The sequence below is a fragment of the Oryx dammah genome, unplaced genomic scaffold (genome assembly GCF_014754425.2).
Source record: "Oryx dammah isolate SB20612 unplaced genomic scaffold, SCBI_Odam_1.1 HiC_scaffold_10, whole genome shotgun sequence".
Taxonomy (NCBI): domain Eukaryota; kingdom Metazoa; phylum Chordata; class Mammalia; order Artiodactyla; family Bovidae; genus Oryx; species Oryx dammah.
The window spans coordinates 60,130,707-60,146,349 of record NW_024070194.1 but is presented as its reverse complement, the minus strand read 5'-3'; the positions used below and the strand labels follow the sequence as shown (position 1 = coordinate 60,146,349).

General features: G+C 41.2%; 1 protein-coding gene across 1 annotated transcript in view; it reads right to left on the bottom strand.

Annotated features, from left to right (window-relative positions):
- DNAJC1 (DnaJ heat shock protein family (Hsp40) member C1) overlaps positions 1 to 12,363 on the bottom strand; it is a 193,601-nt gene extending 181,238 nt beyond the window's left edge. Inside the window, exon 1 of the mRNA XM_040248587.1 lies at positions 11,828 to 12,363. Within this exon, the coding sequence (XP_040104521.1) occupies positions 11,828 to 12,034 (207 nt within the window). The 5' untranslated portion in view covers positions 12,035 to 12,363. The remainder of the gene's footprint in view (positions 1 to 11,827) is intronic.
- Positions 12,364 to 15,643: the final 3,280 nt, after the last annotated feature.

Sequence of the window (15,643 nt, the reverse complement as noted above, 5' to 3'; positions counted from 1 at the left end):
TCCCTAGGATGGGGAGCCTGGTAGGCTGCCATCTAAGGGGTCGAGCATAGTCGGACATGACTGAAGTGACTTAGCAGGTAGCAGGTAGCAAGAAGTATAAAGTGAAAATATATACCAAATTTTGATGTCTTAGTAAAAAAGCCAAAGTGTAAAATGTCTCAATAATTTAAAAAATATGTGAACATAAGTTCACATATTTTTGATACACGAGATTAAGAAAAATATATTAAGATTAATTTTATCTGTTTCTTTTTTACTTTTTAAATGTGGCTTTTAGAAATTTTTAAGTTATATATGTGGCTTGTGTATTATGTATCTATTGAACAGTGCTCTAAGAGATCAATGACTTTAAAATGAATGTCATCTGTCTAAAACCTGAAATATATGTCAGTCAGGATTTGTAAGTAAAATACTTCCTTATCTCCTAGTGTCACAAAATATTACTTCAGTCTACTCAGAATTTGTGTATTTATACATTCCAAAGACATGTGCATCCTCTTCACACAGAAGATTGTTACAAATCATTAAACTATTCCTCTGAGTTACTACAAACTGGGTATGCTTAATGGTCATTCCACCATCCAGAGTACGTAACTAAGTAACTAAAAGACACTAATTCAATGATGTCTTTTGAATCTGGATTCTCTCACCAATATGTTAAGTAATGCTTTTAGTTCTAAAGAGCTAAACAAAGATCTTTAGTAGAGCAAAGATCTTGATGAGAGTAATTACATAGGACAATTTTACATTTATATCTATACACATATATATACAAGCTTATAAATTTTCCATAGAAGAAAAACACTGTAACTGCCTGCCATCACAGTGCTCTTCCAACCTTATCCATACCATGGCATTTCAAAGAAAATTACATTTGAAAGACACTCAGTTAACTTAAGGCTTCTCCAGGGAGGGCATCAATGTCCCAAGACATCAGCTTACTGCACATCACCAGGCCTGGGCTCAAAGGGCCTCACAAAACACTACAAAATATCTCTGCCCTTACTTTGTTTTCATCTGATTTATATTTTATTCTTACTTATGCCTACAGTTGTGAAAATACAACCCCTCAACATTTTTAACAACAATATACAAAAAAGGCCACAAGATGGAGATATTACTCCATCAGAGTATTTGTACTGATGTGTTGTTTTTTTTTTTTTCCCCATGTACATTTCCCTCTCTCTGTATATGTCTTACTTTCTCCTTCAGTGATATTCTCACTTACTGTCTCTATCCCTAACATTTATACTGGTTCCTCTGCCACTCCGGCCTTCACTAGCATTATTAGATAAATATAATGAGTACTTTTATGACCCTTATTTTAAATATTAAAAGCAGGCAGATAATTAGAATAGTTTAAGCTCAAATATTTTCCCACCTCTAAAATTAAATTAATTTTTATTTATGTATTTTTCTCCAATAGGTAAGAATTCTTTTAAAATTTTGCTACCTGCGAAGTAATAAGTACTCCAAAAGCCACTTACTGGAATACATTCTGCTACTTTGTAAGGCTACATATTTATTGGGTTGAGCAAAAAGTTCATTTGGGTTTTAAGATCATATAGAAAAACCCAAGAGAACTTTTTAGTCAACCCAATACTTCATGTTGATACCCCTCCAAACTTCCCTGGAATTCTTTGACAACAGTCCTCAAAACAGTTTATGAGCCTTACTGGAAATTTATTTTCAGATCTCTTTATCAATCCAAAGGGTACTTACCCCAGCTTGTTAACCCAACTTAGTCACCAAGTTTGGCTCCAAATAACTATTAGCCATAGGCAAAAATCAAATTCATCTTAAAGATGCACTGTTATGTTACAGGCTTTGAAAGCAATTCAAAATAACTTTCAACAATGTTTTGGGAAGTGGCAGCACTGTTGAAAGCCTGTGAAGCTTTCCACAAAAACTACAAAAAGTCACACTAACTCTGTGGAACTACTGTAGAACGGCACAGCGTGACAATCATCTGAGCAGTATGACATACTTAAGTACAAGCAACAATTTCCAGTCACCCTACATTATACATATATAGTCACTTCCTTAAATCAAATTTAATCACCAGTATTAACACAAAATACTACTTCATGTCAGAGAAGAACCTAAAGACTAGTCTTCTATCTGTTAACTAAAAGTTGGGAGCTAAAAATAACTGCTAATAAGCTTTTTTTTTTTTTTCATTCCCAAAAAGTCAGAGGCTTCTTTGTAATTGGTCAAGGGATAGTGTTCTTAACCTGATCCATTTTAATGGTATGAAGTCCTTAAGTATTGGTAGAAAATAAAGTATCTACCCTCCTTAGCAGGCATGTATATAAACCCTAGGATTTTTCTATGGTCTGTTTAGATGGTCTCAATAAATGACAACAAATGATTTTTTCTGGTTTTAACTCCTTTTGACAACTGCTCACTACACGTCACAGTGGGGTCTCAGGTAGAAAATTCTTGTGCTTTCTATAACCAGGAGTTTCATGTATTCCAGAATTTTTTTTAACAAAAATTTAAAAATTACACCCTTTTAGAATTCTAGAGTTTGCCCTCAGCGGCATTATTTAGTACTAGTTCTTTTCCATCTTAATACTGCTGCTTATACCATGACATGTCCTTTATTTCATTCTTGATCTTAGACTCTTTTAATATTTAACTGAAATTCTATTAGCTGACTGTGTAGCTGCACATAACTTTATGCCCACTGCCTCACTGGCACTAAAACAGGAGTCTGCCTGATAATGAAGCACATTGTTTTATGCATACATTCTCTCTAAACAGAAATGTTGACTGCGGCATGCCCTTGCTTTTGCAACATGTCTGATTACATACGAGATTCCAGTTGCTGGATGCTGGTAATCAGAAATGTTAAGTGAATGAGTCCTAACCTTATTTAATGTAGTATTAAGGAGAATGAGACACAAATTTTAGATTAAATTTCTAATTAAATCCTAGAGAAACGATTACACAAAAAGTTCAGTAAATATAAGTTTAAAAATATTTAGCTCTTAAAATGGCATACTATGATGTTACTTAAGACATCATCATATTTTACATCCATTAGTGTAGGACCCAGCTTTCACAAGGAGGTGTTTTGATGAAAATAAAGGACGGACTATGGATTCATTATAAAAGGGTATGGGGTCTTGCTTCACCCAATCAGAAGTCTCTTTCCACTTCAACTCCTGTACTTCCATCTCTGCACACCTCTATACAAGAAAAGCTTTGGAGTTGTTTTTAATTCTGGGTGAAATTAATTAATGTCATCATTGTTCAAATAGACCCAGTAAGGCCTGACCTAGAAAAAGATTCCCAAGACCATATAGTAGCAGTCTGCAGAGTATGTAGTTCATTGATAGGAAACACAGAGCTGAGACTCGGCTTAATACAGGCACTAGGCATTTTATCACCTGGTGTTATTTACAACTGCCACAGAAGTTCTCTGGGCAGTCAAGTCAAGTATCTACCCTCACCTCTATCCCATCCTGTGTATCATTCCCAACAATGAATAAAACATACGACGTTGCAATTCACATCACACCAATCACTGGGTAAGGTGGTGACTTTTATGAAAAGATTTTAGAATCTATCTCTATGAATAATAGCAATAAAGTGAAAAGAAAGAAGTGAAGTCACTCTGTGTCTGACTCTTTGCGACCCCATGGACTGTAGCCCGCCAGGCTCCTCTATCCATGAGATTCTCCAGGCAAGAATACTGGAGTGGGTTGCCATTTCCTTCTTCAGGGGATCCTCCCAACCCAGGGATCGAACCAGGTCTCCTGCATTGCAGGCAGATGCTTTATCCTCTGAGCCACCAGGGAAAGCCCCCGGGAAGCTCCCCCGGAAGGCCCCCGGGAAGCCCCGTGTATCACTCCCAATAATAAAACATACGATGTTACAATTCACATCACACCAATCACTGGGTAAGGTGGTGACTTTTATGAAAAGATTTTAGGATCTATCTCTATGAATAATTGCAATAAAGGACAATTCCAATTTCCCCGTCCAGCTTAGGGTGTGTCTATGAATAATAAAAGACAAACTGGGACTTCCCTGGTAGTCCAGTGGTTAAGATTTTGAGCTTCCTAGGGCAGGAGACCTGGGTTCCACTCCTGCTCAGGGAACTAAGATCCCACATGCTGAGTGATGTGGCTAAATAAAAGACAAACTATTCTAGGATTGTTCTCATGATTAGTGTAAAGGTGAGGGGAAAGAACTTCCTTGGTGGTCTAGTGCTTAATAATCCTCCTGCCAGCGCAGGGGACATGGTCCAATCCCTGGTCTGGGAAGATCCGACATGTGGTGGTTGTTCAGTCCCTCAGTCATGTCCGACTCTTTGCAACCCCCTGAACTGCACCACGCCAAGCTTCCCTGTCCTTCACCATCTCCCACAGTTTGCTCAAACCAAGTCCATTGAGTTGGTAATGCCATCCAACCATCTCGTCCTCTGCTGCCCCTTCTCTTCCTGTCTTCAATATTTCTCAGCATCAGGGTCTTTTCCAGTGAGTCAGCACTTCACATCAGGTGGCCAAAATACTGGAGCTTCAGCTGGAGAATTCCATGGACTATACAGTCCATGGGGTCCCAAAGAGTGCAACACATCTGAGCAACTTTCATTTTTCAGCTTTAGCATCCACTGAATACTGAGGGCTGATTTCCTTTAATATTGACTGGTTCGATCTCCTTGCTGTCCAAGGGACTCTCAAGAGTCTTCTCCAACACCACAGTTCAAAAGCATAAATTCTTCGGCGCTCAGCTTTCTTTACAGTCCAACTCTCACACCCATACATGACCACTGGAAAAACCATAGCCTTGACTAGACGGATCTTTGTCGACAAAGTAATATCTCTGCTGTTTAATACATTGTCTAGGTTTGTCATTGCTTTTCTTCTAAGGAGTATGCGCTTTTAATTTCATGGCTGCAGTCATCGTCCACAGTGATTTTGGAGTCCAAGAAAATAAAGTCTGTCACTGTTTGCACTGTTTCCCCATCTATTTGCCCTGAAGTGATGGGACCAGATGCCATAATCTTCATTTTTCCAATGTTGAGTTTTAAGCCAGCTTTTTCACTCTTCTCTTTCATCTTCATCAAGAGGCTCTCTAGTTCTTCACTTTCTGCAATAAGGGTGCTGTCATCTGCATATCTGAGGTTACTGATATTTCTCTCGGCAATTTTGATTCCAGCTTGTGCATCATCCAGTCCAGCATTTCATAACATGTACTCTGCATATAAGTTAAATAAGCAGGGTAACAATACACAGCCTTGATGTGCTCCTTTCCCAATTTGGAACCAGTCCATTGTTCCATATTTGGTTCTAACTGTTGCTTCTTGACCTGCATACAGGTTTCTCAGGAGGCAGGTAAGGTGGTCTGGTAGTCCCATCTCTTTAAGAATTTTCCAATTTGTTGTGATTCACATAGTCAAAGGCTTTAGGCTTTAATCAATGAAGCAGATGTTTTTCTGGAATTCTGTAGCTTTTTCTGTGATCCAATAGATGTTGGCAATTTGATCTCTGGTTCCTCTGCCTTTTCTAAATCCAGCTTGTACATCTGGAATTTCTTGGTCCACATACTGTTGAAGCCTGGCTTGAAGGATTTTGAGCATTACTTTGCTAGCATGTGAAGTGAGGGCAACGGCGCAGGAGTTTAAACATTCTTTGGCATTGCTCTTTTTTGGGACTGGAATGAAAAGATCACACATGCCTCAGAGCAATTAAGCCCATGCAACACAACTACTGAGCCCGTGCAACACAACTACTGAACCCACGCTCCAGAATCCATGAGCCCCAATTGCTGAAGCCCATGCGCCTAGAGCCCATGCTCCGCAGCGAAAAGCCTGTGCACAACGAAGAGCAGTCCCCACCTGCGGCAACTAGAGAAAGCCCATGAGCAGCAGCAAAGACCCAGTGCAGTCAAAAATGATTTTAAAAATACTACATCTTTATTTTTAAAAAAGAAAAGAACAGCATAAAAAGAAAAAAGAAACAACCAAAAGAGGATTTCTGTTCAATCAGCTCTGGACTATGTGGCAAGAGTTTCCCAACAGACTTGCTTTTTCCCCATAAAGTATGTCCAGGCAATCTCCACTAAACAGTGTGTACATAAGAAAAACCAATTTCACAATAGTCCAATCTGAGGCAAATATGTATACAACTAAACAAATATTTATTCAGCTCTAACTCTATACATGATATGCTTTACATCAGAAATATAAATGACTAGAAGTTTATCTACCATTCCAGATTTTGTATTATCTCTTTCTCCAAATTAATAATTTTGGACTCTACAATGAAAATCAGGGAGTGATTATTACATGACAGATTTCTAAGGGGACAGACTCACTAGAGACAGACTGAATTATATTCAACTAATACCAAAAGCTCAGTGGAATCTAACACAAGAATCACTGGAGAGAACTGATATAGTATGGGTTCACCACTCATTTATGAAAGAAATCTTCCTCTTTATTTCTAAAAAGCACTGTGCCAGGGTTTGAGAAGTCCCTTTTAATGACTCTGCCCTTTTTCCCCACCCAAAAAACTGAACACACAGGTCAGGCAAATAAAGATCAAACAGCACCTTTATTGATGAAAAGCTTTTGGTGAACTGAGATTGTGTATGAGAGCCAAAGAGGCTTGCTAGCAATTTTTGCCCTTCCATATCCATCCTAGGCGTTCAGACAGTACACTCAAGAGAAAGTCTGGCCCAGATAATAACTCTCTTACTGGTCTAGGGCAGAGAAGAGAATGAGCCTCATTACTTAACAGCTTTGTAATTAGTTAGCTCTCCCTAATCAAAGGGCTTCCCTAGTGGTTCAGACCGTAAAGAATCTGCCTGCAATGCAGGAGACCCAGGTTCAGTCTCTGGGTCAGGAAGATCCCCTGGAGAAGAGAATGGCTAGCCACTCCAGTATTCTTGCCTGGAGAATTCCACGGACAGAGGAGCCTGGTGGGTACAGTCCATTGGGGTCACAAAGAGCCGGACACAACTGAGTGACTGACACACCCCAATCAGAGGAAAGGCCATCACCCTCCAACAAGGTAACTCACTCATCCATGGAAAAATGTAAGAGATGGGTCAAGAGATCAACAGTGTTTCTTTAAGGAAGATGCTCCCCTTGGAGATATATACAGGATAAGTACAATGTAACTGTCCCTCCCTAATACAGGCTGCTACTTTGTGCATTTACACATCTGTGTATCTGAAATACAGACTGGAAGAGCTTAAAAGATTAATTCTGATTAAAAACCTAAAGTCCAACATTCTGTAAACATATGTCACTTAATAGTTTTCCTCTTTTAATCAGGTTTCAGCGTTCATCTGAATGTAAGGAGGCAGTTACTTAAAAATTTATAAGAGAAAGAGACACATTTTCTAGTTCTATGAATAGAAATCTGTAATGATTGGGACCAAGTACTCTGATTTCATCAGAAAGTAAACACTGCAAAATTTAAGATAACTTAGCCTGTTAAAATTTCAATTCAAAGATTTTTTTAATGACTATGGAGTACTTATTGTTGGCTAGAACCCTGTACAAAGTATAAGTAAAGTCATGGTCCCAAAGACAATGAAAAAAAAATGCTGAATTCCCATTGACCCCACAAGAAATACAGGTGTTCAAGGAGCAGGAGCTGTTAGAGGATATATAAATATTGTTTGGGGATCTAGAATTTTAGTCACTAATGAAAGATATAAACTATTTTTCCCTCTACATTCCTCTAATCTTATACCCTGTATTCTCTAAAAAGATGCAATATCCAAATACAAAAGCCTTGTGGACAATTAAAGTCATTCTAAAATACAGAGTCTCTGGCATGTCACCTGCAAACATCCCTCCACTAAAAACTTCTGGAATTCCTGTGAAATCTTTTAGAACCGACTTGAAACCTAGGAATACATCAAATGGAATTCCTTCGCTTTGAGAGCAATAAAAGGTCATATATTAATAAATATAACCGACTGCATAAAAACTGTCAAGCAATTACCCATTCAGTGAATTACTGTTTAGTTTTAGTTACTATGTTTATATTTTTCTTTCAGTAAATATTTAAGTGTCTGCTATGAAGTAAATAAAGAAAATACCATTTGTCCTAAAAATGAGGCAACTAACTTCACAAGGTCATAAGTGAGTAAATGGTTTGGTTCAAGTTCTTAAAAGGCACTGATTATTCCAATTATAGATTTTAGGGAGTGATTGAGCAAGTTACTTCAGACCTGGTGGAAAAGAGGATAAAATGAACACCACATTCAGCCTCTAATCATCCCCGGCATTTAGTTCAGGGTATGGAGATTGCAAAAAGATTTTTCTGTCAATTGTCTCCAACTCTGCCCTGTTCCTTCTCTCCTTACCCCAATCAACTAATCTACTGATCTCATCACACCACTGAAACAGCTTTAGCAGAGGTAGCTAATGACCTCCACACTGTTCAACTCAACATCTAGAGGTCATCTTATTTGAACTACCATCAGCATTTAACCCAGCTGATTGCTTTCTTCTCTTTAAAATACTTTCTCCAACTGAAAGAGAAAAAGCCGATCTTTTCTTGGTTTCCCTCCAACTTCACTGGCTGTTCCGTCTCCATTTCCTTTGCTGGCTCCCCTCATGGTCCAGTTCCCAGACCCCTCTTTTCTCTTTTTTTTACCTTCACTCCCCTGGTGACACTAGTGGCAAAGAACCTGCCTGCCAATGCAGGAGACGATCCCTGGGTCAGGAAGATCCCCTGGAGAAAGAAATGGCAACCTGCGCCAGTATTCTTGCCTGGAGAATCCCATGGACAGAGGAACCTGGCAGGCTATAGTCCATTGGGTTGCACAGTGTCGGACACAAACTGAAGCAACTTAGCACACACACCCCTGGTGAACTTACCTGGTTTTGTGACTTTAACTTAGCTACAGAGTGCCAGGGACTCCTTAATTTATTAACTACAGGCCAAATCCTTCTTACAACTCCAGACTTGGATACCCAACTGCCTATACACCACCTCAACCTGAAAGTTTATTAGACGCCTCAAATTTAGCATGACCAAAACTCAATTACTGATTTTTTTTTCCCCCAAAACCATACCTACTTCTATTCCCAGATTCTCCATCTCCAAAAGCGACAAGTGCAATTAGACAAAATATTTATTGACTTCCTGAGGTTTAGAAAAAGCTTTCCAATTATCTTCAACTTATCAATACCCCCCCATCTTACATGCAAACAATCAGCAAAATCTTGTCAACTCTATGTTCAAATTATATCCAGAATCTGACCACTTTGCACCACATAAGCACAGTCTATATTTTACACAATTATCCAATAATTAACAACATACATATAATCTCCAACTCAATGAAGTGATCACCTTGAAATTTAAGTCAAATCATGTACCTCTTCTGTTCAAACCCCCACTCCATCCCCAAGTTACTTGTAATAGCCAAAGTCCTTATAATGACGTTCGAAGCCCTAGAAGATTGTCCCCTGACCAGCCATGACTTTAATCTCATCTACTGCTGTCCTCACCATATACCCTGCTCCAGCTACACTGGCTGACATGTCATTCCTCAAATACTAAGCAAGCTCCAAGGGCTCTGCATTTAACTGGTTGCCTTCCTTGAATGCATTTATCCACATGGCTCATTCCCTTACTTCCTTCTGAGGCCTTTTCTGAGCATCTGACATTCATATTTACTTGTTTGGTTGTTTACTATCTGTTTCCCCCTACCAAAATGTGAGTTTCGTTTGAGTTCAGGGGTTTTATTTTATATACTGGCCAATTCCCAGTGCTTAAAATTTAGTAGACATGAACTAAATCTCTGTTGAATGAATGACGACCAAACTGATTAAATGGATAGAGCCTGGTCACCACTTCTGAGTAACCTACCTACTTAGCTCTGGTTCCTCATGTCTGGCTAGTCAAAAAAGATTGACTGTCTCTGGCCTGAAAATTACACATTATAGACCTAAGACAGGCTGCATTTGTCTCTACCAAATATTTGGTCTCCTGAAAGTCTTCCAAGAAAATTAGGAGTCAGTGTAAAGAATCTGTTCCAATCAGGTTCTTTGCTTAGTTAAAATAAAGTTTCTTCTGCATTCTTTTCAATTTCAAAACAATTGGGTAGAGAAACACAGATGAAAACAATTTTCTGGATCCTTCTATTCAACTTCTACCTCCACATGGAATCTTCTCAATTATCTATGCTTATTTTCCCATCTTTGCCCATATAGTTAAATGCTCTGGTTGTCCACATTACCTAATTAACTGCAAATTTAACTGCATGAATTTATAAGTGAAAATTCTATGAGAGACTTCACATGCAAGCTAGATCACATAAGCTAAAATTCAAACCACTGCTACTAAGTTTCTATATCCTCTTAAAGGGGCTCTTAAAAGGTTTCCTTGAGTAACTAGAAAATATCTTTCAAAATCTTTGGATAGGTTAAGCATGAGACTCTATCTACAGAATTTAATCAATTTTGGTAAATTCTAATAAAAAATATTCTCAGTATTAAAGGCGTTCTTAAGAGTCTTCAGAGTTATATTTCACTAATGATTCTTACACATATTGCATCACTATTTACTTTGAAATAAGGTACACTTGTCTCTAACTAGCAGTAAGTGGCACCAAATTAAAATAATGAATACAGACAACATGAAATTGTTTGCATGTAAGAATTTTAAGTGTGCAATGTTTAAACTACTTCATAACTCTTATAAAATTGAAACTCAAAGTCATGGTGCTGCAGCAACAGCATTTTTATATTCATTTATATTTAATTGAAAAGTGAATTTCCATTTGGTGTTAAGCTGAACAGTTCACACACATTTATGATAACCTGTTGGGGCGAACTGTACATTTCGCCTCTGGTCACGGCAAGTATGCCCTGAATAACAGTTGTGGGTAAACATTAAAACCTTTTTGCCCCCTTACTATTCAAAGCATTTTTATGAAGGGCTCAATCAGAAGGTCTCAAATCCTTTCACCGCATAATCGTTAAACCTGTGAAATGGCATCCTCTCAGTAAGAGTCACTCAGCACTCCCAGAGAAAAAGCAATCAGAAAAAAAAAAAGGACAAGTTAAAGTCGAGCTGAAGAAGGAAAGGAAACGAAAAGAAAAAGAAAACGATCCCGTGCTACTGGCTGAGCTCCTCTTCCTGGAGCACCCCAAGTGCCTCTACTGCCCCAGCACTTGATGGCTCCTTCTCCGACTTCCCGAACAACACAGTAGAGGCTTCAAGTTCCTGCAGATTTCTAAATGGGGCTACGAATGCCTAATCGAACAGGCTACACACATTACAAAGTACAGTACGAGAAAAACTTGTGCAACCCAGACGCCAACTAAAAGGCATTCCTACCTTTCCGGAAAGACAGGAAAGGAGGCTCTTAAAAGGATAAGGGTAACTGGGAAGGTGAAAATTTACAGGGAGACACGACTACCTTTCCATAATCAGAGAGGCAGGAAGAGAAAGGGTTTAAGAGTAAAAGGTCTACCCCCACCACTCCTCCCTGCAGCACAGCCGGGTGCAAGGATCTCCCCCAGAATGGCAGAGCAAAGAGAAGGGATCCTCACCCCAGGCTGGTGGCACCGTCCAGCCTGTCACGGAGACCGGAACTTGAGAAGGGGACCCGGGCGGTGAGGGACTGGGGAAGGCAGGCCGTTCCCTCTGAGGCAGGTTAGAAGACCGTGGTCAATCAGACAGAGGACGGCAGCCGAGCCCAGGACGACCAAGTCTTGCCCCGCGAGCCCGGCTCCCTCGGAGAAAACCTGGTCAGATCCCGCCCCACCCCCTCCTTTCCGCCCCGACCTGCACGTTTCTGCCCGGGAGATGCAGCCTTCGAGCGAGCGGGCGGCCCCACTTACCTGCTGCACCCCGAGGAACTGGTAGAAGTTGAGCTGCACCTCCTCCACCAAGTCAAATAACTCCAGATCTCCGCTCTCCCAGCCGTGCGCCGGCCCCGCGGCCGCCAGCAGCACCAGCAGCAGCAGCAGCAGCGGCGGCGGGAACGGCACGAGTCCCGGCCGGCGGCGCGGAGGAAGCCGGGCCAGCCGGGAGCAGGGCGCTGTCATCGCGCCGGACTCGGAGAGGTCAGCCGCCGCGCAGAGCCGTCGGCCGAGACCCGGGGACGTGGCGGGCAGAGCGGACTGTGGGAACACTGCTTGTCAGTCAGAAGCACGGGCAGCCGCCCCGGAGTCTCCCGCCCAGCGCCCGGTCCTGGACAGAAGGCAGGGGCGGCGGAAGACGGCTGACGCTTCGTCCAGTGAGAGCGCGGACGGAGCCGCGGGCGGCCCTACCCTCCGCGGACCCTCACCCTTTACCCAGGCCTACAAACAGCTGGCGAGCCACCGCCGGGCGTTTAGGTAGCGCGGCAAGGGGGGGAGAGGCTTCCCCTCGCCTCAGCCTATCCCAGGCCTCGCTTCCGGTGACATCACGTCTCCTAGCAACCGCGGGAGAGGAGGCGGGGCCGGAAGTAGGGTAGCCGGAGCCCCAGACCTGGGCCTCAGCAAACTGCTTCTCTCCGCGGAGCCATACGGATATTGGCACAGATTAAGGGACGTAAACAGTTACAGACATCGCTCATCTATCTGGAACGTCCCACGCATCCGTGAAACAGCTACCTTCTTATCTTCCCCCAGATATTGAAAACTAAAAGCATATTTGAAAACTCAATTTTTGATTACAGCCTCTGTTTCATACATTTCATTATTCCATCCCCCAAAATACAGGAGGAATTGAACCCAGGGCTTGAAAGGGGCAAATCTAGTGAGGAGTCTAAAGTTTCCTTTTAAGAGAGGTGAAGAAGAGATAAAATTTGAACCAAGACAGAAAGTATACTTCTAATAATGAAATAATATTTACAGGCATAATACTACAAAATAGACAACCAGGTAGAAAGTAATAAGCATGACAGACATTCAAAATCTTAAGGGTAAGTGAAGCTTATCGGCGTTAGCCTATTTACAATTGGTGCTCCTTTCCCAGTTTACGTCTATTATTAAAGACATTTAAGCTAAAAACCTCTCTTTCCCACCAGTGTCTCACTTCCTATTCTTTTTATCCCCTCACCACTATTGCTTTCTTTTGTGTGAAGCTTATTTTCTTCTTAGCTTTCTCACATTTCTCCTCCCTGACTCCCTACTCTTGCTGAGGAAGTAGAAGAGAACAAATAAATCCTTGTATAACTCAGAATGCTTCAACAGTTTTGAGAGTTTGATCTCCTTTTTCTCATTTTAGATCCCACCAGTTGAATTAAGCTCAAAAGGATAATAAAACTTTCGTAGTAAAAAGTGTTGTGTTTGACAGAGGTTAGAGGAACAGTATCCAGGAGGTAAATCTTACTTCAATCCTTTTATTACTGTAGAGTTTAAAAAATATCTTTAAATAGTTATGAATGCTTAAAAATAATACAATATATTGCTTGAATTAATCCTATTTTAAATTCATTGTGAGGCTTAACTTTCAAAGATACAAGAACAGGGGTATCTTAGTACTCAAGGGCTGCTCAATCCCTCTTCAAAGGCTGCTCAGTATACCACAAACTGGATGTCAGCATGGTCAAGTTCTGGTGAGAACCCTCTTCCAGGTTTCAGAGGACTTCTTTCTACTACCTTCACATGGTGGCAATGTGGGGGAGGGGGACAGAGATCTAGTGTTTCCACTTACGCAGAAAGCGAAGAACTAAAGAGCCTCTTGATGAAAGTGAAAGAAGAGAGTGAAAAGTTGGCTTAAACCTCAACATTCAAAAAACGAAGATCATGGCATGCAGTCCCATCACTTCATGACAAATAGATGGGGAAACAATGGAAACAGTGAGAGATTTATTTTCTTGGCCTCCAGAATCACTGCAGATGGTGACTGCAGCCATGAAATTAAAAGTCGCTTGCTCCTTGAAAGAAAAGCTATGACCAACCTAGACAGCCTATTAAAAAGCAGAAACATTACTTTCCCTACAAACGTCTGTCTAGTCAAAGCTATGGTTTTTCCAGTAGTCACGTGTTAGAGTTGGACTATAAAGAAACCTGAGCACTGAAGAATTGATGCTTTTGGACTGTGGTGTTGGAGAAGCCTCTTGAGAGTCCCTTGGACTGCAAGCAGATCCAACTAATCCATCCTAAAGGAAATCAGTCCTGAATATTCATTAGAAGGACTTATGCTGAAGCTGAAATTCCAATACTTTGGCCACCTGATGCAAAGAACCGACTCATCGGAAAAGACCCTGATTCTGGGAAAGACTGAAGGCAGGAGGAGAAGGGGATGACAGAGGATGAAATGGTTGGATGCATCACTGACTCGATGGACATGAGTTTGAGCAAGCTTCGGGAGTTGGTGATGGTCAGGGAGGTCTGGCGTGCTGCAGTCCATGGGGTCACAAAGAGTCGGACATGACTGAGTGACTGAACTGAACTGAACCCCACAACTTGGGCTCCACCATCATGACCTCAGCTAAACCTAATTACCTCCCAAAGATTGCACCTCAAATACCATCACATAGGGAATTAGGACATCAACATAGGAATTTGGGTAGGACACAAACGTTCAGTCCATAGCAAGGGATATCACCTTTTCTGTTTCTCCCCAGTACTGAGCACAATACATAACACATGCTAGCATTCAATTAGGAGAAGGCAATGGCACCCCACTCTAGTAGTACTCTTGCCTGGAAAATCCCATGGATGGAGGAGCCTGGTAGGCTGCAGTCCGTGAGGTCGAGAAGAGTCAGACACGACTAAGCAACTTCACTTTCACTTTTCACTTTCATGCCTTGGAGAAGGAAATGGCATCCCACTCCAGTGTTCTTGCTTGGAGAATCCCAGAGACGGGAGCCTGGTGGGCTGCCATCTATGGGGTCGCACAGAGTCGGACACGACTGAAGTGACTTAGCAGCAGCAGCATTCAATTAGTTGAACTGAATCCTGTGAATGCCTCCCCACCTTCATTTCTCCCCCTACAGTTTTTTAGTTTGATTTTTGATAGATCAGTTTTCTTAACGTGAAAGGCAACTTTACTAAGTCTCTAAAGTTATCTTACTGTTTATTCAATGAGTAAAACGCAAAAATAAAATAAAAGCAATAATCTTGCACTACTTTTACATAATATTCCAACATTCATCTTTTCTCCTAATTTGACCATTAAATTAAGTGCAATATAACATTTGAAACTGGTGCCATATTGCCACTGATATTTTAGCAATTTGATATTTCCCTTCTGAGCTCTATTCTTATGTTGTCCAAGAACCCCAAGGACTTCCTCCATCTAAAGGGAATGGTTCTCTTTCCAAGGCCAAGCTGAAGTAGAACTGGAGTCTGTTCAGTACAACACTGTTACTGTTTCTCACTGCCATGACGTTTTGCTTTTCCAGAAGCTTCCAGCTTCTTCCTACTCAGTTCCAAGAGCACTGGTCCACTCTGAAATGATGTGGTTCTGGTCTAGGTCTCTGCAAAGACCACAGTGATATCTACATTTAGACTTCTAGTTTGGCATATTCACATGTTCTGTCTTGTCCTCTAGAGCAGCAATTCCCAAACTTTTTGGCACCAGGGACCAGTTTTGTGGAAGACAGTTTTTCCACTGACAGGGGCTGGGAGTGGGGGAGGGGGTGGTGGCAATGGTTTCAGTTTCACCCACCTACCTCCTGTTGTGTGGCCTTGTTCCTGTGGCTTGGGAACCCCTGCCCTAAA